The sequence below is a fragment of the Lemur catta genome, chromosome 13 (assembly GCF_020740605.2).
Source record: "Lemur catta isolate mLemCat1 chromosome 13, mLemCat1.pri, whole genome shotgun sequence".
NCBI classification, from domain to species: Eukaryota; Metazoa; Chordata; class Mammalia; order Primates; family Lemuridae; genus Lemur; species Lemur catta.
The window spans coordinates 14,370,734-14,396,953 of NC_059140.1; the positions used below are offsets into that span (position 1 = coordinate 14,370,734).

The 26,220-nt window shown below is 36.6% G+C and overlaps 1 protein-coding gene across 1 annotated transcript in view; it reads right to left on the reverse strand.

Annotated features, from left to right (window-relative positions):
- MYO16 (myosin XVI) overlaps positions 1-26,220 on the reverse strand; it is a 476,542-nt gene that overhangs the window by 397,989 nt on the left and 52,333 nt on the right. The window contains exons 2-3 of the mRNA XM_045567153.1: positions 25,572-25,642; positions 13,190-13,333 (exon numbers count right to left, since the gene is read on the reverse strand). Of these exons, the coding sequence (XP_045423109.1) occupies positions 13,190-13,333; positions 25,572-25,642 (215 nt within the window). The remainder of the gene's footprint in view (positions 1-13,189; positions 13,334-25,571; positions 25,643-26,220) is intronic.

Consider the following 26,220-nt stretch of genomic DNA (forward strand, 5'->3'; position numbering starts at 1 on the left):
TTATTGATATAGTTACATTAAACTGCTTTTGTAACTATTTTCTATTCATTACATTTGTTCCTTGTTTCTAGTTTCTCCTCTCTTTCTGCTTTGATTGGTTTAATTAAGTATATCATATGATTCTATTTTATATCTTTTCTTAACATAAAAATTATAGTTATTTTTAAAAATGTTTACTGGTGTTCCAAAGTTTCCAATATACACTTTTAACTAGTCCAAGTTTACTTTCAAATGACACTATACAAATTTCATGTGTAGTACAGGTACCTTATAACATCATATTCCCACTCCCCCTCTCTGCTCCCTATGATATTATTATCATTCATTTCAATTATACATATGCTATAATCACCCAATACATAGCTACTATGATTATTTTTAAATAAATAGTTATCTTTTAGATGGATTCAAAATAAGAAAAACAAAAGGTGTGTGGGATTTTTTTTTGCTTTTATTTATTCCTTTTCCAATGTTCTCTTTTCTTCACATAGATAAAAGACTCTGACCAATATGATTTTCCTTCTATGGAATGACTTATTTTCACATTTCTTGCAAAGCAAGAGTAGGTTGGCAAAGAATTCTCTCAGTTTGTGTGTGTGTGTGTGTGTGTGTGTGTGTGTGTGTGTGTGTGTGAAAGAGAGAGAGACAGAGAGAGATAGAGAGACTTTAATTCTCCTTCACATGCAAAAGGTAATTTCACTGGATGTAAAACTCTAGGTTGTCAGTGTTTATGTTCAGCACTTTAAGTATTTCAATCCACTCTTCTTGCTTTCATGGTTTCTGAAGAGAAGCCCATTGTGATTCTTACCTTTGTTTCTCTAAATATAAGGTACTGGGTTTTTTTTTCGAGATTTTCTCTTTATTTTTGTTTTCTGCAGTTTGAATATGATTTGCTTAAGAATAGGTTTTGTGGTGTGTGTGTGTGTGTGTGTGTGTGTGTGTGTGTGTGTATGTGTATGTGTGTTTATCCTACTTGGTGTTCTCTGAGCTGCCTGGATCTGTGGTTTGGTGTTTGTCATTAATTTTAAAAAGTTCTTGGCCATTATTAAATAAAATATTTATTCTGCTTTGTTCTCTCTTTTAAAAAAATTTTAAGGATACATAATAGATGTTCACATTTTTGGGGTACATGTAGTAATTTAATACTTTCATATAATTTGTAAAGATCATATGAGTATAACTGGGATATCCATTAGCTTAAATACTTTTCTTTATGCTAGAAACATTAAAATTATTCTCTTCTAGTTATTTGCAAATATATAATACATTAGTGTAAACTATAGTCACTCTACTAATCTACCAAACACCAGGTGTTATTTCTTCTATTTTTCTTCTTCTGACATTTCCATTATATATGTTATACCTTTTGAAAATAGTCTATGGTTTTGTTCTGTTTTTTGTCATTCTTTGTTCTCTTTATATTTCAGTTTAGAAAAGCCCTTTGGCATACAGACAAGGCTCAGTGATTCTTTCCTTGGCCAGTCTACTGAGGAGCCCATCAAAGGCAGTCTTCATTTCTGTTACAGTGTTTTAGATTGTTAGAATTTCCCTTTCATTCTTTATTAGAGTTTCCATATCTCTGCTTACATTATCCCTCTGTTTTTGCAAGTTGTGTACTTTTTCCCATTAAAACTCTTAGCATATTAGTCCCAGTTGTTTTAAATTCCCTGTCTGATAATTCTAACATCTCTATCATATCTGCATCTGGTTCTGATGCTTTCTTTGACTCTTCAAATTGTGTTTACCTTGTCTTTTTTTTTTTTTTTTTTTTTGAGACAAAGTTTTGCTCTGTTGCCCGGGCTAGAGTGCCGTGGCGTCAGCCTAGCTCACAGCAACCTCAAACTCCTGGGCTCAAGCAATCCTCCTGCCTCAGCCTCCTGAGTAGCTGGCACTACAGGCATGAGCCACCATGCCCAGCTAATTTTTTCTATATATATTTTTAGTTGGCCAGATAATTTCTTTCTATTTTTAGTAGAGATGGGGTCTCGCTCCTGCTCAGGCTGGTCTTGAGCTCCTGACCTCGAGCGATCCTCCTGCCTCAGCCTCCCAGAGTGCTAGGATTACAAGCCTGAGCCACCGTGCCTGGCCTTCCTTGTCTTTTGACATGGCTTTTAATATTTGATTAAAAGCCAAATATTGAGTATTAATAATTGAAGTAAATAGGTCTAGAGGGTAAGGATTTATTTTGATCTGGCCAGCAGTGGAGCTGTGTTTACTGTTTGCTGTAACTCTATGTGCCAGAGGCTTCCAGTTCCTCTAGTGCCCTTGTTTGTGTATCCCCTCTTGACTTGGGCTTCCCTAAGCACTCCATTCAGAGAATCTGTGTGTTGCAGCTCTTTTAGCTGTAATCCATTGTTGTTTTACTGGAGCCCTCTTGGCATGGTGGGAAGGTGTGTGAGAGGAAAAACATTCTATAATCTTAAGAATAAACCTGAGTGTTTTGAGGGTTAGTGTCTTGCGACCCTCCCAAGAGTTTATCCAATGCTATTCCTTCCCATTCTCCCAACATTAAGTGAGATAGGAAGGCTACAAGGGGCCTGGGGTGGGATAAATGCCCTTCATCCATGTGGGATAAAGCTCTGGCAAAACTTTTCCCCTGGAGAATAGGGTTTTTGGTAGGGAATATTTCAGAATGATTAATTTTTACCTCTCCCTTCAAGAACCACAGAGGGAACTTGGGTCTTCCCTGTGAGAACCTAGTGAGGCTCCTCGATGTGAACCCATGGAAATGTGGGGCTCCTTGATGTGAACCCATGGAAATGTGGGACTCCTTGATGTGAACCCATGAAAACATGGGGCCCCTAAGATCATGGCCTCCAGTACTTTCTCAGTCTCATGCTAGTCTACACTCCAGCAAGTCAACAGAATTGCTATTTAAATGTTCCTACTAGTTTATAACTCCTACCGATGCTGTGCCCACGTAGCTGTCACTCTGAATTCACCTGTATCTCAGATTTTGGAGTTAACTGGATTTTCCCTACAGCCTCCATTCTCTGAAGGGCCTAAGAAAGATAACTGATTTTCAATTGGTTCAGATTCTTTCTTGTTGTAAAGACAGGAGTGACAATTTCCAAGCTGATCTGAAACTAGAAAGCTTCTAGTTTTGTTTTTTAAATGGTACTTTATTGCTTGTCTTCTGAAATCTAATTTGAGTCTTAATCTCTGTTAATATTGAGTAAGAATTTTAACCATAGATGTTTAGTGACAAGAAGGTTTAAGTAGCAGTAGAACTACAAAAACCAAAGAACAAAAGGGCTCTTATCTTCCATGGCCATTAACAGGGCATAGGAACCAGAAGAGCTGCTTTCAAATTCTTCCTCTGACATGGCATAATATATATATGGCATGGGTGAAATATATATATATATAAAACCTTGGGTGAAAAATAGGATCTTTGCCCAATTTCTGTTTTCGGTCAACTTGCCTTTAGATTAGTGAGATAAATTAAACAGGTCAAAGAAGGAAATGGAAATGTGTCCACTGGTTTGGCCACAAAGGTATCAAGAGTGTTCATGGCAAGAGCCATTTTGAAGGACTTGAAGGGCTGAAACAGATTGTCAGATTGAGGAGTGTCCAGGGTCAGCATAATCTTGTCCTTCTCCAGAGAAGCTTGAGGGATAATAGGGTGACAAAGAAATAAGCTGATCATTTTTTCTTTCTTTCTTTCTTTCTTTTTTTTTAGTGAATAGAAGATATTGGGCCATAACTACGAATTTAAAGGAAAAAGTTAATAGAATGACTATGAAAATAACAGGAATAAAGGAGAAATCGTTAGAGAGATGGTAATTAATATAATCTACAGGGGAGGTGGAAGGATTTAGCTTACAAAGGAGAATAAGTAACTCTTTAAGAAAGGAAGAAAGGCAGCAGATAAATAGAAAAAAAATCAATAGTTTGTTAGTAGGAAGTTGAAGGCATTCAAGCCTGAAGACTTCAATTTTCTCAGTGCAGTGAAAGGCAAGATCAACTTATGAGAAAAAGATTGAATATTGTATGCGTGGCCATTTAAATAAAATATTGATAATCAGGTGTTTGGCCTGGATTTCCCACCACTGTTCACAGTGGAGAATCAGAATGTACCTTGAACCATTTGAATTTATGCTTAAGTTCTAAGAAGGGGTTTAATCTCATGAAATAGCAAGGGTGGGCTGTGTCACGATATATGGCAAACCAAAGTGGTGAAAAGGGCAGTTTACAACCAAATAACAGAAACATTTTTTATGGTAGTATTTAGCCCGAGAATAGTATAAACAACTAATGGGTAAAGTTTTGGACTAATTAAATCAAAATGATTTAATTTTTACCTATAAATTTAAGCCACTTAACACAATGTAAGCCACATGCATCTGAAATACTGTATCTATTTCAACTGTGAGAGAATTGTTTGGTTCCAGCAGTTGCCTACAGCACCCATTAAAATGATCTAGTTCCACATTGCCTATTAGATACAGTTCATCACACACTCCCTCCTACAGGCAAAGAAATTACTAATATCAGATGTTCAAACACAAAAGGCCAAGGATTGAGCAAACTTTCATTGCAATTTCCAGTAATCATTCCATTGCTACTGAAGAAAAAGATTGACAATACCATTGCTAAGCCTCACTTAGCAAATGACTATCCATTTACTCTTATTTCTTCCTACAAATTCTGATTTCAAGGCACGAAAATATCTTAACAGATCTTCTGGTAGTGTATAATAGTAGGAATTCAATAATTTGATGTTACCTGCCACTCTTTTCAAAAATAAAACTAATTAAAATCTATCTTATCCTTTAGTTCCCTATTATCAATTTCTTGAAATTATATATAATAGATGCCCTTTATAGTAAAATTTACTAAATGGTTCCAGGACACATGAGGTATCAAACTTCTTCTTACCAAAATTTTACAATAAGAAAGAGAAAAAGTCTGAGATGATTAGTTGGTAACATAGGTAATAATTTTCCCAAATAGAAGCATCATAAGGTGGTTTACTCAAACTATTTCCTCTTCAAAATAATGAACACCAAAATAAAAGTTATTTGTTTCTTATGGTTTGAAATGCAATGGACTGTTAAATGTGCATATTTCTCACAGCTTTAGAATTACTAACAGTACAGAATAGCTTAGCAACTCTGGGGACATTGTAAAATTAGATGTGAAAATTCACATTTAGCATGCTGCAGATAAATGGAAAAACTTTAATCCAAAATCATATAAGAAAAGAAGTGCTAATTCAGCAATGCTATTCAGAGACCATTCCCTATAAAATCACATGATCCAAAATAGCAAAGAAAATTCCATTGTTTGTCTCAGCAGGCAAGTGACTAAGCGGATTCTGAGGATACTTTATAAGCATTTATTCAGGACATAGCTACATTGATCCAACATGTTAGAAATATTTATACCTATACATATAGGAGAGAAGATGTACATGTTGAAATAAACATGAAGTCAAGATTTTTAAGAGAAGAAAACATGACAAGATTTTGAGATAATCTCTTTCACCATTGTGAATTTACCCTTGAATAACAAGAAAAGCTTCTCAAAATCTGGGAAAGCAAAATAACTTGGAATTAACTTTTCATAAAAACTAGGAAAAATTTTAGTTACAGAGCATTGGTGTTTGAACATGATGAAAGTTGTAAAATATTTTACAAATTGAATTATGCACAATATAAATTAAAAATTATATGTGCCAGATACTCAAATAATCAATAAAATTAAGTGAAGAAAAATTGTCAGTGGAAAACTTTATATAGTTATATAAACATAATTATACATATTAAATGTAAAAATTACAATATGTTAAAATCTTGTTTTATTGGAAGCCAAAACATTTGGAATTGAAATTTCACTGAAATTAAATTTCTTTATATAATAATAAGGATTATGTAACAAACATATGAATGGAATTATGGAATAATGGAATAGAATTACTGTTCATGCCAGTGAGATAATATTGGTAAAATAGCTAAGAAACTGCAAAACCCTATTCACGTATATGATAGAAACTGTCATAATAATGAGACTTTTTGTCCAAATTTTGAAAGCATATTGTAGAAATCTATCATTTTTGACCTACCCGTATTCCTAAAATATACTGGGGTTAGATGTTTTCAATTTCATATTTAAGGTTCTGAAAAGTGTCAATAGTTTTGCTTAGTGATAAACAGTTGATTCTCATTATTCATGCATTCTGTATTTTCAAATTCACCTACCTGTTAAAATTTATTTGTAACCCAAAAATTAAAAATTAAGGCCACTCTTGTGGACATACACAGAATGATGAAAACTTTTAGTCAAACAACATGAACATTCACAGCTGAGGTCAAACAACACACTTTTTTTGAGGTTAAAACGTGACTGTTGTTTCAGTTTTCATAGTATAAACAAGTGTCCTTTTATGGTCTATTCGGTGCCACATTTTTCACAGTATTGAGATTTTAAAAATGATTTCCATGTGTACTGCCCTGGTGGTATCTAGCATGCCTAAGTGCAAGAAGGCTGTGATATGCTTGAACAAAGAAATTGTGTTTTATTAATGGACAAGCTTCATTCAGCAGTGAATTATAGTGCTGCTTGTTGTGAATTCAACGTTAATGAATCGACATTATGTATTAAATAAGGTGTCTTTAAGCAGAAACACACATAAAATGAGGTTATGTACTGATGTGTTTATAAAAGTCACCAGAGATTTGAAGAAACCTAACCCTATATTTCCCCTAGGAACAATGGTTCGGTATTTGCTAATTCTGTGCTCATAATGACTTTGTAAGTCAAACTACCTTGAATAATGAGAATTGACTCCATGGCTAACATCTCTCACTATCCCCCACCAATTCTAATACCCAAGTTAGAAAGCTGTGTGGAAATAATGATCTTATCAGCCCACTTTGGGGACTCTTTGGTCTGTATGAATTATATCATAAGCAAGATAGCACCAGATCAGAGTAGTCAGGAGTCCAGGTTTTGAAGCAAGTCTTTGTGGGATCCAATCTTGTCTCTACCACTGCTATCTGGCCTTCAGCATGTAGATCAGCCCGTCTGTGAACCAGCAGCCTCATCTACAATATAGAGCACGCTTGACATAAGTGACTCCATTTTAGAAAAATATTCATTTTAAAAGGCATCATCCAACAGGGACCAGGCATTTACAGACTGCACCTAAACAGACCAGCGCATAACCCTTTCCTATTAGTCCCCACCAGAGACTCAAAGGCCATGAAAAGAGCAGGATTTTTCTCATGGTCGTCTCTATAGCAACTGTCCTGCAGTCACTCGTGATGAGCAACTGGCATCTGCTGCCAAAGGCTCTGCCAAAGTCAAGAAATCTTCCCTGCAAGACGCTGGCAGCTCCACTGATGACCAGATCAGCACAGGACATTCCTCTTGTCCACACTGCTCCCCTTGGACTGGTTCATCAACCCCTTTTTCTAGCCCCTTTTTTTCTTGATGTTAAATGTTACTTTGTTTGATGTGGAAATTTTAATCTATAACATGTACATATTAAGTATGTGACTATGTATGGTTTGCAATACTGACTGACTTGTGAAGGCGGGAGCCTGTGTCTGTGGCTCTGACTACCGTGTGAACGGGCAGAACTAAGGAGAATTGCCTCCTTGGGAACCCCATGTATTAATAGTTCATGGCCTTTATGATTGAAAAAGCATTAATAAAAATCTGACATCTTGGAAAGACACAAACGAGCATGGACCTGGTTATCACTGGCCTTGCACCTCTCACAATACCTAAGCAAACAGCTAGCACCTTCGTATTAGAATTTGTGAGGATCAAGTGAGTTAATAATTGTAAAGCATGTAGTAAAATGTCTGACAAATAGGGAGGGCTGTATGAAAGTTAATTATTAGCATCTGTCAGAGTTTTGTAGGTCACTAGACAAAAAACACTGACAACATTCACAGTAGCTGAGCCCACTCCACAACACAATGCATTTATAATCCAGTTAAAGTGGAAACATTCTAAGCTCTTAAGTATATGATACTCCCATCTCTACTTAACAACAATTTACAATGAATACCTTATAAATCTATAAGATCATTTTTATAGATGACTTCCTCAAGAATGTGAAAGATGTGGCTTAATTATAGCTTTCAATTCATTTTTAAACCCAATCCCCTGTAACTTACACTATTCTAACCTTCTCCATCTCAGCAAGCAAAAATTACAATCCCAACTTCCCAGTTTTTAGGCCAAAAATGTGAAAATCATTCTCGTGATTTCTGTTCTTTCCCTCATCCTTAAATCCAATCATACCAGACACTGACGACTTCACCTTCAAAATATTGTATACTCAGATGTCAACCACTTCTGTTACCTCCACCACCTCAAGTGTGGACAGTGAGCATACCTAAAAGTTCCCTGTACTTCTCCCCTTGTCTATTTTCAACAGAGCAGCAAGAGTGGTCCTCTTAACCTTAAGTCACATCATGTCACTTCCCTGCTCAAAACCCACCAAAGGCTTCCCTAATCACCCAGCATTAAAGTAGATTCGAAATCCTTTTGAGGGCCTGACCCAGCCCCACAGCCTCTCTGACTTTGTCTACTGCCTGGCGATCGTCACTTCACCGCAGCCATGCTGGTCTCCTTGCTGTCCCTCCAGCACAGGAACCCTGCCAAGGAGCCCCTAGGTGCCATCTCCTCTGCACGGCATGCTTGCACCCAGACACCCACATGGGCCACAGCTCACATATCACCTTTTCCATGCAGACATCCTAGTGCTCTTGATTCCTTTCTTCTTTTGCCCTTTAAGGCTTCTTACTAGTTTATATACTATATATTTTAGCCATTTATTTGCTTTTATCTGCCTCTCCCCAATACAACATAAGCTCTAAGAAGCAGAGATTTTTGTTTCTTTTGTTCACTGCTGCCTCCCTTAGCCTGCACAGAAGGTAAGCTCATATTTATTAAATGAATCAACACTGCACAGTCTCTCTGACCGTCATTAAGCTTTGCAACATGGAAAGAAGATTGGACACACAGCCCTAAACCAGGTACAATGGAATTTAATGCATCAAGTAAAATACATCTCTCTTTTGAGGTTATTGGCAAGAACATATTTTATAGTAATTAGGATTTTTATGACAACATATTTTATCAATATTTATTTAAAAGTAAATTACTTTGGTGGATGCATTCTTAGGCTGGCTATCACATGACATGAATGAGGCTACTCAGACTTGTTTAATCTATTAATCACATTTCTCAGTGGTTCATTTTTATCACTTGCATTGTTTTCACCATTACTCTGAATTATAGTGTCTTCTTGTTCACTGTGTAGCATTTAGAAAACACAGTAGTCAATCAATAAATATTTGCCAAATGAATGAATGAATAAACTGTGATTTCCTTCAGGGCAGGACCTGTGTTAATACATAGACAGTTATCAGTTAATATTTTAGATGTGATCAGTGAATTAAAGTCATTGCATGAGACTAACTAGCGGATATATTGCTTTGTATATTAGGTTGGATTATTCTATGGTGTGAGAAAGAGGACATTGCAGAGCCATGAAAATGTTGCAAGTAATTCAAATATTATAGATTTAACTATGATCATGCATGAAATACAACCAGTTTCTATTTTCTAATTCTGTCTCGTAAAGAAAAGCAGCATTACCAGACATTAAGATAATTTATGTGCTAAAGTAAATGCTTCTAACAAAAGTGTAAAATGAATGAGATAAAGAATTCTAGAATATGTAAGAGGATGAATGAGTTAGATATGAGTTAATAGTGGCAATATCAATTTCAGGTTGACTTCCAAAAATTGGCCTGCCATTCCTTCATTCCTTTGCTGATTTGTGTATCCAGCACGTGCACAGAGAGCATCTTTCAGGTACTAGGCACTGTTCTAATAGCCACATATGCACTAGCTAACTACTTCTATGATGAGATGGAAGCTAATTATTTATTAAATGCCTAACTTGAAGCTCCTAATAAGCACTGCTGCTGTAAGTTATATAAAGAATTACTGAATATAAACCAAATCGTCCCAGGCAGATGAGATATTTATTATAAAGGCAACTGTTTATTAATATGACTGAGTTGTTGCCATGGGAAAAATGGAACTTATAGAAACAGCATCTCATAAGGACAAAGAAAAATAAATCATTATGTTAAACAAATATCCTACCCATGATAAGGTAGAACATCCAGGAACATGGATAATGTGCTAATAATCTTAGAATCAGGTGGAGGGGGATCAAAGAATAGAAGCGTAAAATGAAAGTACAGAATGTTCCACATCATAATGAAGCTATCACTGAGTCTGACAATGACATGGGGGTGTCCCTAGTTAGGGCAACAATTTGGGACATCTTCGAATTGTTATTCTTTTTCTAAACATTTATTTTAGGGACTAGGATTGGTGCCATTGCTTATTGATTTCCTTTGGAAGATGCTGTTTAGCCCCTCATGAAGAAGGCTAATGTGTATTTCCTCAGTTATGCAATGAGTCACAAGGGAGACCTAAGTAACTTGCCACCACATACCTAATTTATTCTTATAGTTATAGTATACCTTGTGTATTGATGCCCCAGGTGCTGGTCCTGGGGGCCTGCCCTAATCCTAGCTCTGGTTATAAATATGTCTTATTCTTGTGTTCAGGGTAGGCTACCTGGATTGCTACCTCTAGTCCCTCAACGATATTTCTGATTTTAATGCTATTTGTGACAACAGTCTTTTATATGCTTAAGGGGATTTGAGTGTAGTTATAGCAACTGAACCCTCAGATCAATTCACTGTTTTTCTTGAGATTTAATTTTATTTCTTTTCTTTTGTCATGATTTGGTGCATCAATTCAGGGCTGCTCCTGCAATATTTAACTGCAGGTATCATACGAGTCTAGACTTAGTCTCAGTGGAGACTATATAAAGAAGGTAGACCCTCTTGTTCTGCTCCATCAGAAATGTGAAAATGAGGCATTTCAGAAGGGAATCTTGGCTGGGAGTGGAACTCAGGAAAGTGAAGTCTTTGTCCAGTAATTTGCTTGAGGAAGTGGAAGAAGGATTTTACAATTCAAACACAGTCATATGAATGTTGATTCTTGAGAATAAGTATGGCCATTTTGCATGTAGGGAGAAATCACCTCTTTTGGCAAAGGCTTATGTAACCAATAATAATTAATCAGAGAACATAAATGAAGTGGGCTTTGAAAAAGTTACTGATTTTCCCAAACAATATTTAGAAAAAATAAATCAGAACATGGAAAAACCACAAAAGCCATGAATCAAACTTTTCTACCCCAATCTCGTATAATCAAAGCAGGTATTTCACAGAAGTCATCCAGTGGTCAAACTATCAAACAACAACAAAAAAAATGTATCAAACAAGTAACATGGACTCAGCCCCTTCTTCAATAACTCAGCCTAGTAATCTATGAGAAATAAGCATTTCAGAGAGTTCCAAAGCTGATCATTTAACAGCCTCATTCAAAAGGTGATTCAGTTCAATTCCTTAATATGTTTTATATTTTCCTTCAATATTGAGGAAATCCCATAGCTTTTATACTGACTTGTCAATTTAGTACCTCTTAGGCTCTATTTCTACAAAATGAAGATTTTGTTCTTATAAACCAGTTAAGTAGCTTTTTGTGTTTTCTCATGTAAAGTATTAGCCCTCCCAAAGTCTCTGTTTCAAGCTAAGTAATCTTTATTTCCATTGTTTTTTGTTATTAATTAAATCTACCCTCCATTTTCCAGGATTTGAAAGAAACACATTTTCAATGACATATATTTATACTGTAAAAAAAAAAAAAATATATATATATATATATATATATAAAATACATAGTCTTAAAGGACAGAGAAAACTAAACAAAATTAAATCTTATATAAAATTAATAATGTCTCAACTCACAGTCTTTAATCCTAAAATACTTCTGCTCATGATTTTAAAAAAAGAAAAAAGAGGCACAGGGTACTGGATATAATTGTTTCCAATGAAAAAGACATGCTTCCTAATAACTGTGAATGTGACCTTGTTTGGAAGTAACCTCTCTGAAGATGTAATCAAGCTAAGAAGAGGTCATACTGCATTAGGGTGGGCCCTAAATCCAATGACTGGTGTCAATAAAAGAGAGGAGGGGACATTTGGACAGAGACACAGAAGAAAGCCAGGTGATGATGGAGGCAGAAATTAGGTTGAAGCCTCTACAAGCCAAGGAACACCAAAGATGGCATGGGCTACCATAACTCTGGCGAACAAGGAAGAATTCATCTCTAGACCCTACAGGGGGAGAATGACCTTGAATACACCTTGATTTCAGACTCTAACCTCCAGAACTGTGAGAATAAACTTCTCATCAGCCACCACATACGTGGTAACTTTCTATGGCAGGCCCAGGAAGCTAGTATAGGTAAAATGGGTCTGTGAAAAAAGGATGGACTTTGGACAATGAATTTGAGTTCAAATCTATAGTTTGTGTTTTGGGCTATGGCAAGTTACTTAATATATTTGAGCACCACGTGGCTTGTGTGTAAAATCTTGAAAATTTAAATGAAATAATGCATGTGAAAATGCAGGCACATAATAGTGACCCACCCATTAAGGAATTAGATGATTTTTTAATAATAAAGAGGAAAAAAAGCAAACCATTCTTACTCTTATATTCCAGTTAGTTTTCTAAAAATTTAGAGATAAACAAATTAGGAAAAAAATCTCACTTTCAAAATAAAGTGTATGTGGGAATACATGTCTGTGTTTAAGATGTAACTGAAAACAATAACAATAAACTCCAAATCTTTTTATATTTAAAGTTTTCATTTTTGTGTAAACAAATGTTGGAGAAACTTCTTTACTAGATGTAACCAAGAAAAGAACATTCAATATAAGCCGTATCTCCTTATAGCTTTATGTCTGTTTGGCTAAAAATTTAGAAATGAGAATGAATTGAAAAATAAAATTAACGAACCATTTTAGTCATGACTGACTTGTTTCAAGGCATATAAAGTTCTAAGGAAAGGCAAGAGAAGTACAGATTAGCACAATATCTGAACAATTTGTTTTATGAACTATGTGACCCACACTCTTAGTGTCTTATTATCTTGTTGTCTAGGTAAGTAAATAATGATTTACGCACATTTTTCTCAATCAAATTGTTGCTTATTGTAAAATATATTAAGTCTATAGCCTTTTGCACACCACCAACTCTTCAAGTGGTAGATAAATGGAACTGAAGTACTTACTAAAACAAGAAGCAGGACAATATCAGGGTTATCACATGCACAGGCAATGTGCATTGGCGTCCAAAAGTCTTCATCCTGGTGGTTGACATTGACTCCTCTGTCAATCAGGATCTCTGCAATGAAGGCATTGTCATACCGAGCACACTGAAAGAAAGAAAAAAGGAAATAAAAAATTACAACAAACTATGACATGGTTTATTCTAAATGTCTATGGATAAAACACTTCAGTGCCAATTTTGGAAGTTGAGTGGTGAAGCTGAGCTTGGAAGGGATGTATTCACATTCACCAAGTAACCTACAAGGGATGGAGCATACATAAGACTTATGGGGAATTGGGCCAATGGACAGGGGAGTATGGAAACAAAAAAATCGTGACAGATATTAAGAAGGCTAAAAAAAAATTTCACTTATTGGGTCCTTTCTACTTGTAGACAGGATTATTAGAAGATCCTGGATCATTTACTACAATTATCTTTCTAAAACACAGATTTGATCATATTATCCTTCTGTTTTAAAACATGCATAGTTTGTCACTGCAAAAGAATAAGGTTTAACTATTTTATTGCATCCAACATAGATAAGACCCTTTAAAATCTTTCTAACATCACCTCTCATCATTTTCATATATAACCTTCACACCAGTTGCCCAAGACTACTCAGCATTCCACAGCATGCCATGTTTTAAAAGTTACCAGTTGAAATTAAGGAGTCTTCTAACATAAATTTTAATGATTTCATAATATTGCATTTTATATATAATATATTTCATAATCTACTAAATCAAACTACCCAAGAACTTATTTGTTCTTATTTTTATTTACTATTTGTAATTAAAAACTTAGGGAAATATTTTACGTATAAGTCAGGGCTTGCATTACAGGTATATAATCTATGCAATTGTACTTAAATGGTCCCTGTATTTTGCTGATATTCTATTACCATCTGAAATTCTTAATAATTTTTGAAAAGTCCCATATATTCATTTTGCACTGTGCTCTGCAAGTCATCTGGTTCTTTTATGTCCTTTTCATATCTATATGTTACAATAATGGCAAACGCACACTAGTGAAATTAGTAAAAAAAAAAAAAAGCCTATTAATATATATCATTTTGGGGTTGCAAGATATATGCTTTTTATAGGACTCAGATGCATAGAATAGATTTCTTTCCCTCAAAGAGTACCAATCAATATTCCTACCAGAAATATCATCATATGAATTTATTCACCTATTCACTGGATATTATAATTAAAAACAAATCATTGTAGGAATTCCTCTTCTGAGTAACAAGGACTAGATTTATCTACCTCCTTGAATCAGTTAAAAAATACATACATGATCTCTGAAAGATGGGAAGCAAACAAGATGAGCCCTACTACTGTTCCCGCCTGCTACCTTGAGAGAGTTCCCAACCTGCAGCTTGGGAGGAAGAACCCAGCTTGACCAGGCCCATGAGACATCTTGGGAGGCCAAGTCAGCTAAATTTCACAGAGCAGAGTAGCAGAGAGGACAAAGCTGTACAGAGAAAGAAATTTAAAGTTCTAAAGAAGCCCCCAGCCCCCTTCAAGTACTCAGCTGAATAATGATCAGCACATGCATTTTAGGAAACTACGCAAGGTCAAGGAAAGAACCACCTGAAAAGAAAGAGGTCTCCAAGCTCATAAATCACAGGGAACAGTGCTTGTTCCTACTGGCCAGAGTGGAAACTTCATAACTGACAGGGCACTGGGTAGAGTAACAGATGTGTCTTGCCTCAGTGGAGGGAGAATATTAGTTCTACATTAAATACTGCTCTGTTCCCCACTAAAAAATCTTTAATTCAACTCCAAAAAGTATTGAATCATTTCCAAATAATATATTAATAGCAGCCCAACCAAAGAGCTCAAGATTATTTACAGAAATACAGAAATATTCAGTATTTAATAAGGTAAAATTTACTGTGCATAGAATCCAATAAAAAAATTTACCAGGTATACAAAATATAGGAAAATATTAATAGAAACCACAATGAAGAGAAAAATTGATCCATGTAAACCAATCCATAAGTGATGCATCTGTGAGAATTAGCAAATCAAGATATTACCATCATTATTATAACTATATTCCATATATTCAAAAACTCAGAGGAACTACTGAACATGTTAAGTAGATACATGAAAGATGTTAAAAAGCCTCAAATTTAATGTCTTTAGATGATAACTACAATGGCTAAGATGACAAACATACTATCAACTGGGATTAACAGAAGACTAGATATTGCAGGAGAAAAGATTAGCAAACCTGAAGGCAGTAATATAAATTATACAAAATAAAACAAAGAGAGAGAAGTAATTTTAAAAAAATGACAGAGCATCAGTGAGCTGTGGGGTACTTTTTAAAAGGATGATATCAGAATGAAAAGCACTGAAAATTGTGACTATATGAATAATATAGATTCTTTTCTTATTTAAATATATTTAAAATATAATTGTTTAAAAATAATAACAAAGTATGGGGTTTATCATATATGTAGATTTGAAGTGTATGGCAGCAATAACATAAAAGCTGGGAGGGGAGAAATGAAAATGTCATAAGTAATGTTTTTATCCTTCATGTGAAGGGGTAGAATATCACCTGAAGCTAGAGTAGAAGAAGTCAAAGATATATCCTAAAAGTACTAAAACAGACACCAAAAGAACAAGTACAGCACATAATACCACAAAAGAGATAAATCTGAATCATAAGAAATACTGAATCCCAAAGAAGGCAGTAAGAGAGGAAAGGGAAACATGTGAGACAAGTAGTGGAAAACAAAACAAAACAAAAAAACAAGATGGTAGATTTCAACCTAAACATATAAGTAATAAGTAATTGTATAAATAAATGTAAATATTCTAAATTCCATAATGACAAGGCAGGGATTATCATATTTGATTTTAAAAAAGCAATACCTAATAATTGTCTACAAGAAACCCTGAATAATTTCCCTTAAAATTAAGAAGAAGGCAAAAATGTTTACTTTCACCACTTCCCCTCAATATTCCACTGGAGATTCCAGCCACTGCAATTGGGAATGAAAAAGCAATAAAAGTTATCTGTATTGGAAAGCAAAGATAAAACTGTCTTTATTCACACACAACATGAGCATCTATGTGGAAAATATAATGGAATATACAAAGAGTGATTAGAACCAATAATTAAACATAGCAATGTTGTAGGATACAAGATCAATATACAATAGTCAAAAGTATTTCTATATGCTAGCAACAACCCTTTGGAAAATAATATTTAAATTAAAATAGCATCAAATATATTGAAAAACTTACGGATGAATCTGACAAAAGATGTATAACACCTGTATGCTAAAACCAACAAACATTGGTGAAGTAAATTTTAAAAAACCTAAATAAATGGAAATATATACTGTGTACTTGGGTCAGAAGATACAATATTGTTAAAGAAATAGTCCTTTACAAATTGTTCTGTAGATTCGGTTCAAGTGCAATCAAAATTCCAGCAGGTGTTCTTGTAGAAATTGAAAAGCTCAGTCTAAATTTCTTAAGTTAATGCGTAAGACCTAGAATTGCCCAAAAATCTTGGGGCGGGGGAACAAAGTTCACGGACTAAAGCCACCTAATTTCAAGACATATTATATAAAACTATAGTAATCAAGGCAGTGTGGTGTTGACATGAAGTCAAATGAATCAATGCAATAGAATAGAGAGTTTAGAAATACAGCAACCCATGTACGGACAATCAATTTTTGAGAAAGTTGCAAAGGCAATTCAGTGGAGAAACGATGTTCATTCAACAAACTATGCTTAAACAACGGGGTATACATATATATGAAATCACTTTGATCCACACCTTGCACCATATACAAAGTTTGTTCAAAATGTAAAGTATTAAAAAATGTAAAATCAAAAATTAAAACTGTTCTATAAAGAATATAGGAAAAAAATTTCATGATGGCAATACAAACCCAATCCATAAATGGGAATATTAGTAAATTGGATTATAGCAGAATAAAAGTCCTCTGCTCTTCAAAACACACTACTTAGGGAATAAAAAGACAAGTCACAACCTCAGAGAAAATATTTGTAAAACATATACCCGATAAAATACAGTTATCGAGAATATACAAATAATTCTCAAACTCCAGTATTTTGAGAAAACAAGTCAATTTTGAAAATCAAGCATAAGATTTAGTCTGCCATGTCAACAAAAAAATGGATGTCCAAACTGTGGTTCACAGTCATGATACGTGAACTGAGTCTTCATATCGCCCCCACGACCTGATCATCCCAAGTGTGCAATAACTACAATGCCAAATGCAAAGGTCCCTGTGGAGGAAGGTATTAGCAGACACTGTCATTAGGATGCAAGTAAACAGTCAGGGCAATGGCAAGCATATATATTTTGATGAAATAGATTTGGTTCTGAATAGGGTCTTTGTGTAGCTGATGTCCCAAGTCATGTGTAGCAACAGCAAAACAGTCACTAGAGTCAGGGTCCTGACAGTATGAACTGTGACCTCATCCAGAGTAGCTTCAGGTTTGGGTACAGTGACAGAGAAGGTGAGGACCAGAGTATGAAAATTCAATAAACTGGTTTCAGGATCTGGGGCCTGGATCCAGTTTAAATTAGGAAATTGATATGAAAGGAATTTGAATTTCTTTACTATTCTCTTTATCTTTTTGATGGCTCATTGCATAGTCAACAAATACGTGACCTCCTCCTTCTGTGCCCGTCAAGATGTCCTCAACCTGCACCTCAGGAATCCACATTTGTATTCAAAGACACCTGAGGTTTGCATTTTCAGTGTCTTTCACCAAAAAGAGTTAATTAGATACAATGTTGAAAGTGATGTAATTTTTAGAATCATATTTCAGAGGACTATGAATAATAATTTGACAGCAATAAATGCTTTCTAGTCACACTTGTCTGAAAAGATTACAATGGGTGAACATTCTGGCTACAATGTTCTTACAATATTATTGTCAGATAGTAAATCCGTTACTCTCTGCAAAGGATTTTCTTCAAACCAGGAAATCTTCCTCTCGATTCAGGTTGTTCTTCATCACTTCAGCCAATTTCTGGTGATGGTTTACAGCATCAAGAACGTGACTGAGCCCAAGCCAGTCTGCTGAGCACAACTCTGACACCAGCAGGTGTCTCTGCCTGCTGCCTGGAGCAAGGTCCCCAAGCTCCTCCTGTCACCATTGTCTACCTTTCCAAATGTCAAGAAGAACTAATTACATAATTTGTGCAACCCAGTGTAAAATGAAAATGCGGGTCCTCTTATTTAAAAATTATTAAGAATTTCAAGATGGTGACAACAGAGTGTGAAACACAAGGCCCTGTGTGATTGCGTGGATCACATGTCCACGATGCTGGCCCTGAGTGGCTGAGCCCTTTAACCAGCTAACCTCCCGGGTTCCTGTGTGCTCGCACTGTACGCTTCTTTCCAGTGAACTTCTGCAACCCAGCCCATTTTAAATAAACTCTCCTCATCTGGCAATGCCCAGAGAACCTAAATGGAAATCAGTCTCCCTGAAAACACCATCTTTCCTGCAGCCTTTTCCAGCGTAAGTAAATGTATCCTTCCACAGGGCCCTGAAAAACTTGGACATTTTCTGAGCTTACTGTTGGCACTTCCAGAATCATTACACATTCACTTTAATGTGCTTCCTTCTAAAATTTACCCCATGCATATACACTTACTTCTTCTCCCAGCCTGGTCTCTCCCTTCTTTCACGGGAGACTTGGAAACCAGGACAACAGTCTTCTCTCCCTCTGAGCACCCTGAACAGAAAACTCATCAACAACACTGGGTTGCCCACCCTGTGCAAGCTCCCCAGACACCTCCCTTGCTGCACTCCACTAATCCTCACCCACCCCTCTGGCTCGCCAGCAGCTGGATTGGCTCCGCCCTGAAATACTAAATTCTAATATCCAAATCTATGACCAAAGTAACCCATTCTGCTTCCTAAAATATACTGAGAGACCGATGTGATCTTATAGCTTTTGCTTATAAGGCTGTTCATGGATTTGACTATATGATTGGGAAGTGACAACTGATACTTTCAACACTGGATCAGCAGTTCACAGTTTCTCCGGTAATGCACTCCTAATTTGTAATTGTTTCTAAACAAAGGTAATATTTCTCAATGCTCAAACTCAATAAAATGTGCATTACTTATTCATCTGGAAAGACTGAAAATTATAGAAACAAAATGACAAACAAAGGCAACTTTCAATTTAAAATGTGTTGTCTTTTCCCTCTGTCTTGACATAAAAGATATTTCCTGCATTATAGTTCTTTGGGTTGGCTAACAAGTGGGTCATGATGAACCCTGAAATCTATCACTCAGAAAAATAAAACAATCAATATAAATAGAGTTCGTACATCAAATACCATGGTTCATACATGAAAGTTACCTTTGTCATTTTTTAAAAAAATGAAAGCTGGATCCACTGTAACATTAATTATCTCAACGTCTACATAATTTACAAATGCTTCCCTTCACTTCCCTGTATTGGTTACAGAGCCATCATGACAAAGGAGACTAGAAATAGTTCTGGGGTCAGCATCTGGTTTGATCCAAGGTTGTTTACTGAGTGAATATCATGTGCCAGTCATAATTCTACTATACATATATACACACACACACATATAATAGCTTTTTGGCAGCTATGGAGGGAGAGTTAAGTGATGCAATTTACACAATCGATTTGAATTAGCTGTAGTCCATTTTCTTGTCCTATGTTTAGGGGTTTTCAGTAGTTAAAAAAATTTCTATAATGAGATAGAGAGAAATTGATTTATATCAGTAGCCAAATTAATTTGAATGTGTTTCAATTTCCCCAGATTTTTGACATCACTTTGGAACTTCCACAAGATCCTTTGTATTAATATTTATCATCAATACCGTGAGCCATCCCTTTCAGCCTGGGCTTGGATCTGTGCCCAGTCACACCCACTTCTCTGCCACAATATCACATTGCAGAATCATATTCACTGCAGGGTCATCTGGTACACACTTCTCATCATTTCACACTGCCATAGATAAACTATGCAGAATACTCTGAGTTGCATTATATTTATTATTTCCACTTGTGTTCCAAATAGCCATAGCTTCCAGCCAACAAAACTAGACTGTAGTTATGGAACAGGTCACTACCACAAAGATTCAGATAAAGCAATGGTGCACATACGGAAATTTTAGAATCCTAATTAAACAGTTATTTTTTAAGTGAATATAAACACTCCTCCTTCAGCTGCAGCACTGGTTTACTTTATTTTGAATGGCTAAGATGATATTAGGCAACACTATATTCCAGGTACTGTGCTTGGCAATGTACATGTAAAATTGAATTACCTAGTAACTACCCTTGAGAAATAGGACAGTTCAATGCTGAGAGTTCTGTAATTGAGGGTGTGCATAGCAGTCTATGGATTCATAGCAGAGGGTGCCTAACAGCCTGATAAGAATTAACTGGACAATCCAGTTTAGACACAGGAGCTCGTCTTGAACAATCAGGAAGCACCTAGCAAAAAAGGGATGGGGACTGAGGTTGGGATATTCATATATCCATTAATTAAATAACTGCGTGCACTGAGGACATACCATGTGCCCACACCGTGCTGGCCAGGGGGTGGGTGAGATGAACAGCTGTCGTCCCACAGCAACAGCTGATGCTCAAGGGGGCAGTTCAGTCAAAGAATCAAGATGGGGAGGTCCAGTGACTTACTGGGCCATCCCAGCAGAGCACCCACAGTAGGAACCAGCATGAACAATATGGAACAAGAATGAAAACAGCCATTTGTGGAATTATAAGCATCTTGGCATGTCAGAATGACATAGATTATTGGATTTGCTTAAAGAAAGCCATCCTGAGTGGGTGAGTTTTAGGCTGACACCTAAAGGAAACCCTTTCTTGGTATGACACTCCCGTTTCTCCTGGAAAAGACTTTTTTCCAGTGGTTTTGAAGCTGGATGATTGCAAGTTTTCTTGGAGAGGGGCACAGCTCCATAAGAAGTCTGTGAAAAATGCCTTCTTATCTGGCTTTGCCCTATCAAGAAAGGGTTCTGATTCTTAATAATTTCGGTTCCCTTGTTGCAAAGATATAAAAATAAAACAAAAATTACACACAAAAAGTTTATCTGGTAATTTCACCAGCGCCTTTTTAAAATAATTTGGTGTTGAATGAATCAGCCCTGCATGGTATACTCACTCAAAAATGGAAAACTCAGTCCCTTTGGCTTCTGGTGGCATTCCCAGAATCAGCACAATTTGCACTTCCTTCCCCCTTTTCCCCACTAAGTCGTGCAGGAAAGTAGTCAGGATAAAAATGCACCACAGTGCAGATCATAAGTAAGATTTTCATTCAAGATTCAGCTGGATGTTTTAATAATGATCTAACAGTCTGGACTACAGACTTTCTAATTATGGATGCATGCTTCTCATGGACCAAAGGGATATTGAATTTTAAAAAGCACAGTCAAGATTTTGAATCCCGAATCACACCCATGGGAAAATGTGCAGAGTCCCCTGCTCACGGCCCACGGCCACTCCCTTTCCTGTTTGCCAGTCCTGCCCAGGATCTCCCCCATACACCACCCATTCCCTTCCCTCTGGCCCCTTCATTTCCCCATGTGCTTCCCACTGCACCATCCTGCATGGCTGCCCCCCACCTCCAGCTGCCACCTCCCCTAAGAAACTCTGAAAACTGCCCCTGCAGAGGATATATCATTTTCTGCTATGATTGACTATTTTTGCTAGAATTTACCTTTGTAGTTTTTGCCCTTTTTGTTCTGGAAAAGCTAAGAAGGGGGTTGGAGTTAAGTGGTCAGTGCCCAGACGCTGTGGTGTGGATGGGCAGGGGAATTTGTGGGCAGTTTCCACTACCAGCTATTTTTGTTATTTAACACCTAGACATTTTGAAAAATAAGATATTTCTTTAGATATTTTCTCTAGAGTTTTGATAGTCTGCCTCTTCTCAAATTACAATATATTCTGCTTGATTTTGAAGATATTAAGCTGTTGAACTGCCTCTGCTGTTTTAAGCTACTAATTCTCTCTGCCTCTTACAGCATCTGAGACTTTAGAGAAACTTACAGTGAAGCACAAAAAGCAGCTCAATTTAGAGCACCAGGAGGAGCAAAGTTACATATTTTTGTATTAGTCTTTTTATTATATAAAACATACATGCTTCTTATTTAAAATAGTCAAGCAATATGAAAAGGAAACAGAAAATACTAAAACACCTTGTCCTCATCCCCCAAATGGAGTCACTGTTAAAAATTTCTTTTGTCTAGACTTCAAGATATTTTGTTGGCTATGGAAAAGGACTCTCTGTCTGTCTTTCTCTTTCTATCTATCTATATCTCTATCGTCTATCTGACTGTACATGTGCACTATTCTCTTACCTGCTTTTGGCATTGACAATATGTCTTGGACATATTTTCATGTACGTTATAGCTCAATATTTTTAACAACCACCTGAATTCTACTGCTTCAGTGCCTATCTTTGTGTTGAAAGTAGAATTCACATGGTAAAAGAATGTGTATTTTCTATTTCTAGTGTATTTCGCTTCCACTTGGTTCTGGTCTGGGACTGTCACAGAACAGAATTAAAAGAGATTGCTGTCATACTCCATTCAAGGGGATGCCACTACCATTGGGAGCTCCTTCCCAATTTCTCATTGATTAAAGGTAATACCATAAAACCCTGGACAACATTTTAGCAAAGCCTAAGAAATTCTGTTTTCCACTCCACAAACGTAATTTCTCACAAAGAGTTAAATCTGAAATTTCTTCCATATTGTTCTCATGAGATGAAATTCCTGGGGTGTGTATACTGTTAATTTTGGCCATTATTCCTCTGTATCTATCAGAGTACCTGAGACCTGCCATATGTTTACTACATGCATTATTTAATGAATGGTGGGTAAACACATTAATTCAGGTGTTTTGATTGAAAATGTATTCAGAAGAATAGAAAATGAAAGAGGGTATATGACCAAAAAGAGTAAAATATGTTTCTCAAATATCTACCTTTAATCCTGTGGGAATTTAAATCCTCAACCTAAAAGTTTTTATGACTCTTCTCGGAGAAATGTCTTACAGAAAAACATACTTAGAATAGAGCAGCCAATGAATAATAATTCAGTTAAACAAGCACAAATGGGAAGTTTCAACAATTCCCGCAGCTTATGCTCGACGCCCATGCAAACATGACATGTGCTGCCTTCCCTCAAAGCCACTGATCCTGCATAATTAGGGCTTCAGTGCCGATGAGGCATTGGGCTTCATAATGTGGGAGGCCCGAAAGGTGGGTGCACAGCAAAGCTTCTCACACTTGACATTTTAGATGGCTAAATTGCCTTTCTCAGTACCTAAGGCATTCAGAAACCTGTAATTTTATCTCTCTGGCAACCTGCAATTTTTTATTTGTTTTTATTTACTTGGTAACCTTAGGGAAAGAAGTCTCCAGCAATGAGCCCTCCCTCCTTCAGCTGTCACCGGGTTTCCCTATAATTCCTCCAGATCCAGCCTCCCCTTGGTCTGAGTCTCACAACCTGTGAGTAACAAAAAAAATGTAATATTCTTGCCTTGGATAGAGAGTTAATAAAGTGATTCCCATCTAGCTTATCACTTTAATCTTCTCATTTCTTTTTTCTTCTGACTCTACCATTTCTAAATCATTATACTCTGTTACCTGGGCCTAAAATAACTATCTTCTCATTATACAAAGATATCTTTATACGGTTAGAGCCCTTTCATTCATTCATTTACTATGCATTGAGTATTTGTTAGGCAACATAGGCTAGGACTATAAAAGTGTCTAACACAGTCACAGTTTTCAAAATTTCAGTCTAACAGAGAGAAAAAGGCACATAATCCATTAATTATAATCCACTATAACAAGATCTACAGAGAATCAGGGATCATATATTATGAGACCTTGGATAAAAGAGTAATTAAACCTGGCCAGAAGGGTGAGAAGAGGCTTTAGAACTGATCCCCAAGGGCAGCCAAGTAGCTTCGTTGTTTCCTTCCATCATTCATCTACTTATCCTTCGTAACCAGTGGCGTATTTTTCTGTCTCCCTCAGAAAATCAAACTTAATATGAGCACAGAATATGTGTTTTGCATCTTCTCACCCCCAACATTGATCACACTGTTGGATATTAATTAACTGATCTACTCTACAAATCTTCATACCAGGCAGTCTGAGTGCCAGGTGCTCTCCTGGGCATTCTAGATACAAGAGTTATGAAAATATGCCAAGTCCCCTGTCTCATAGAGCTGACATTCTAAGAAAGAAAATAGTCACATGAACCTATAATCTCTTTGATGCAATCTTGCTACAAGAGATGGAGAAAAACAAAGGGATGGAAGTGGAATTGGTAGTGTCGTGTTAGTGGTGGGCTACTATATCCTCTAGGGCAAGGAGGGAAGGCTGTTCTGTTAGATGATATTTGAGCAGGGACCAAAGCAAGTGGGCAAAGGAGCCAGAGAAGTATCTGGGAGGCATGTGCTAAGTGGCAAAACCAGCAAGCAAGAGCTCAGGAAGCACGACCATGAGCAGCAAAGTGGCCGGTGACGGCGGAGCAGAGAGAGCAGGAGGGGACATGGACCAGAGACATGGTCATGAGGTCACGATGGCTGTGGGCTGGGACTTGGAGACAGATTCCTGTGTGGCCATGGGCAGGACTTTGGAGTTTGTATGAGAAGGAAAGTTGCTGGGCATTTTGGATACAGGAGTGACATGCACTGACCGTGTGTGGGAAACAAAGTATAGAGTAGGCAAGGATGGGCCCTGGGAGAAGACTGAGGTAGCTGTTTATCCAGAGAAGAGAGAAGGTAGCTTTCTGGCTTTATTTCAAAGATCAAGAAAGCAACTGCTGGTTTGTAGGCACTCATTAAAAGTCAGATACTATATATATATATAGTGAAGAATTGACAACCTCTCCCTCTTCCCCTCCCCTTCTCTCGCTCCCCTCCTCTTCCTCCTCCTCTTCTTCTCCTCCTTCTACTCCTCTCTCCCCCCTTCTCTCTCTCTCTCTCTCTCTCTCTCTCTCTCTCACACACACACACACACAGTATAACTGATACAATATTGCTTTACTTATTTGTTGAATACTATTATTAATAGTTTTCAAAAGTATTTCCTTTAAGGCAGAAGCCCTAACTCAATTTATTAAAGATTATTTACAAACTTTAATGCAGTAATTGATAATTGTTACAGCTCATTATCTGAGCCTGTTAATTAGAAACACATCCTTTTTCTGATCATCTGCTAGATGTACATTTTTTTCCTGAGTTTGAGCCTATAATTTATTCTCCTTCTGCTGGTGTCTCCACGCACTTGCATTGATTGTCACAGTTCTTACCAGATGGAGTAAGGACCCTCCTGAGGAAACGAGCGTGTGAGGATCTGCCCCCTCCTTCAGGAGCCGAAGCACTGAAAAAGCGAGAGAGGAGAATGGAGTTAGAGAGAAGTTTTCTGAACCAAAAGTCGTAGCCTTTCATTAAGATCTAAAATACAAACAGCCATGAAAGCCAAAGAAGAAGGATTAATCACATTCCGACCTTATTTTATGTATTTGTGATTGGTAACATTTCTCTTCACATTCAAACGTATCCCATGGTTTAGCACTACAAGGACCGAGTACAGCCATGCAAATTAATGAGAAGGTGAAACAGGGTTTTACCGTTTATTGTTTCAAAGTATCTAGTTTATGCATCCTTTGTAGAATGAAAAAAAAAAGCATAAAGAAAAAAAATCACTTCACTTGGCTCATGTGGGCATTAGGTCACCAAATTCTCATTTTTTAAATTCATTAAGACCCACTGGCTTCAGACAGTAAAAGTTTACTTTTGCACATTAACCTTTTGTTGGTGCCATCAGCCCTTGGCAATGTTTTTACCATTCTCACAAAGCACTCTGGGACAAAGCCATGTATGTCCAAATTAGTAATGTCAAACAGATTGAAATACATATCCATTATCAGAACAAATTCACGATGAAAGGTGACCTGT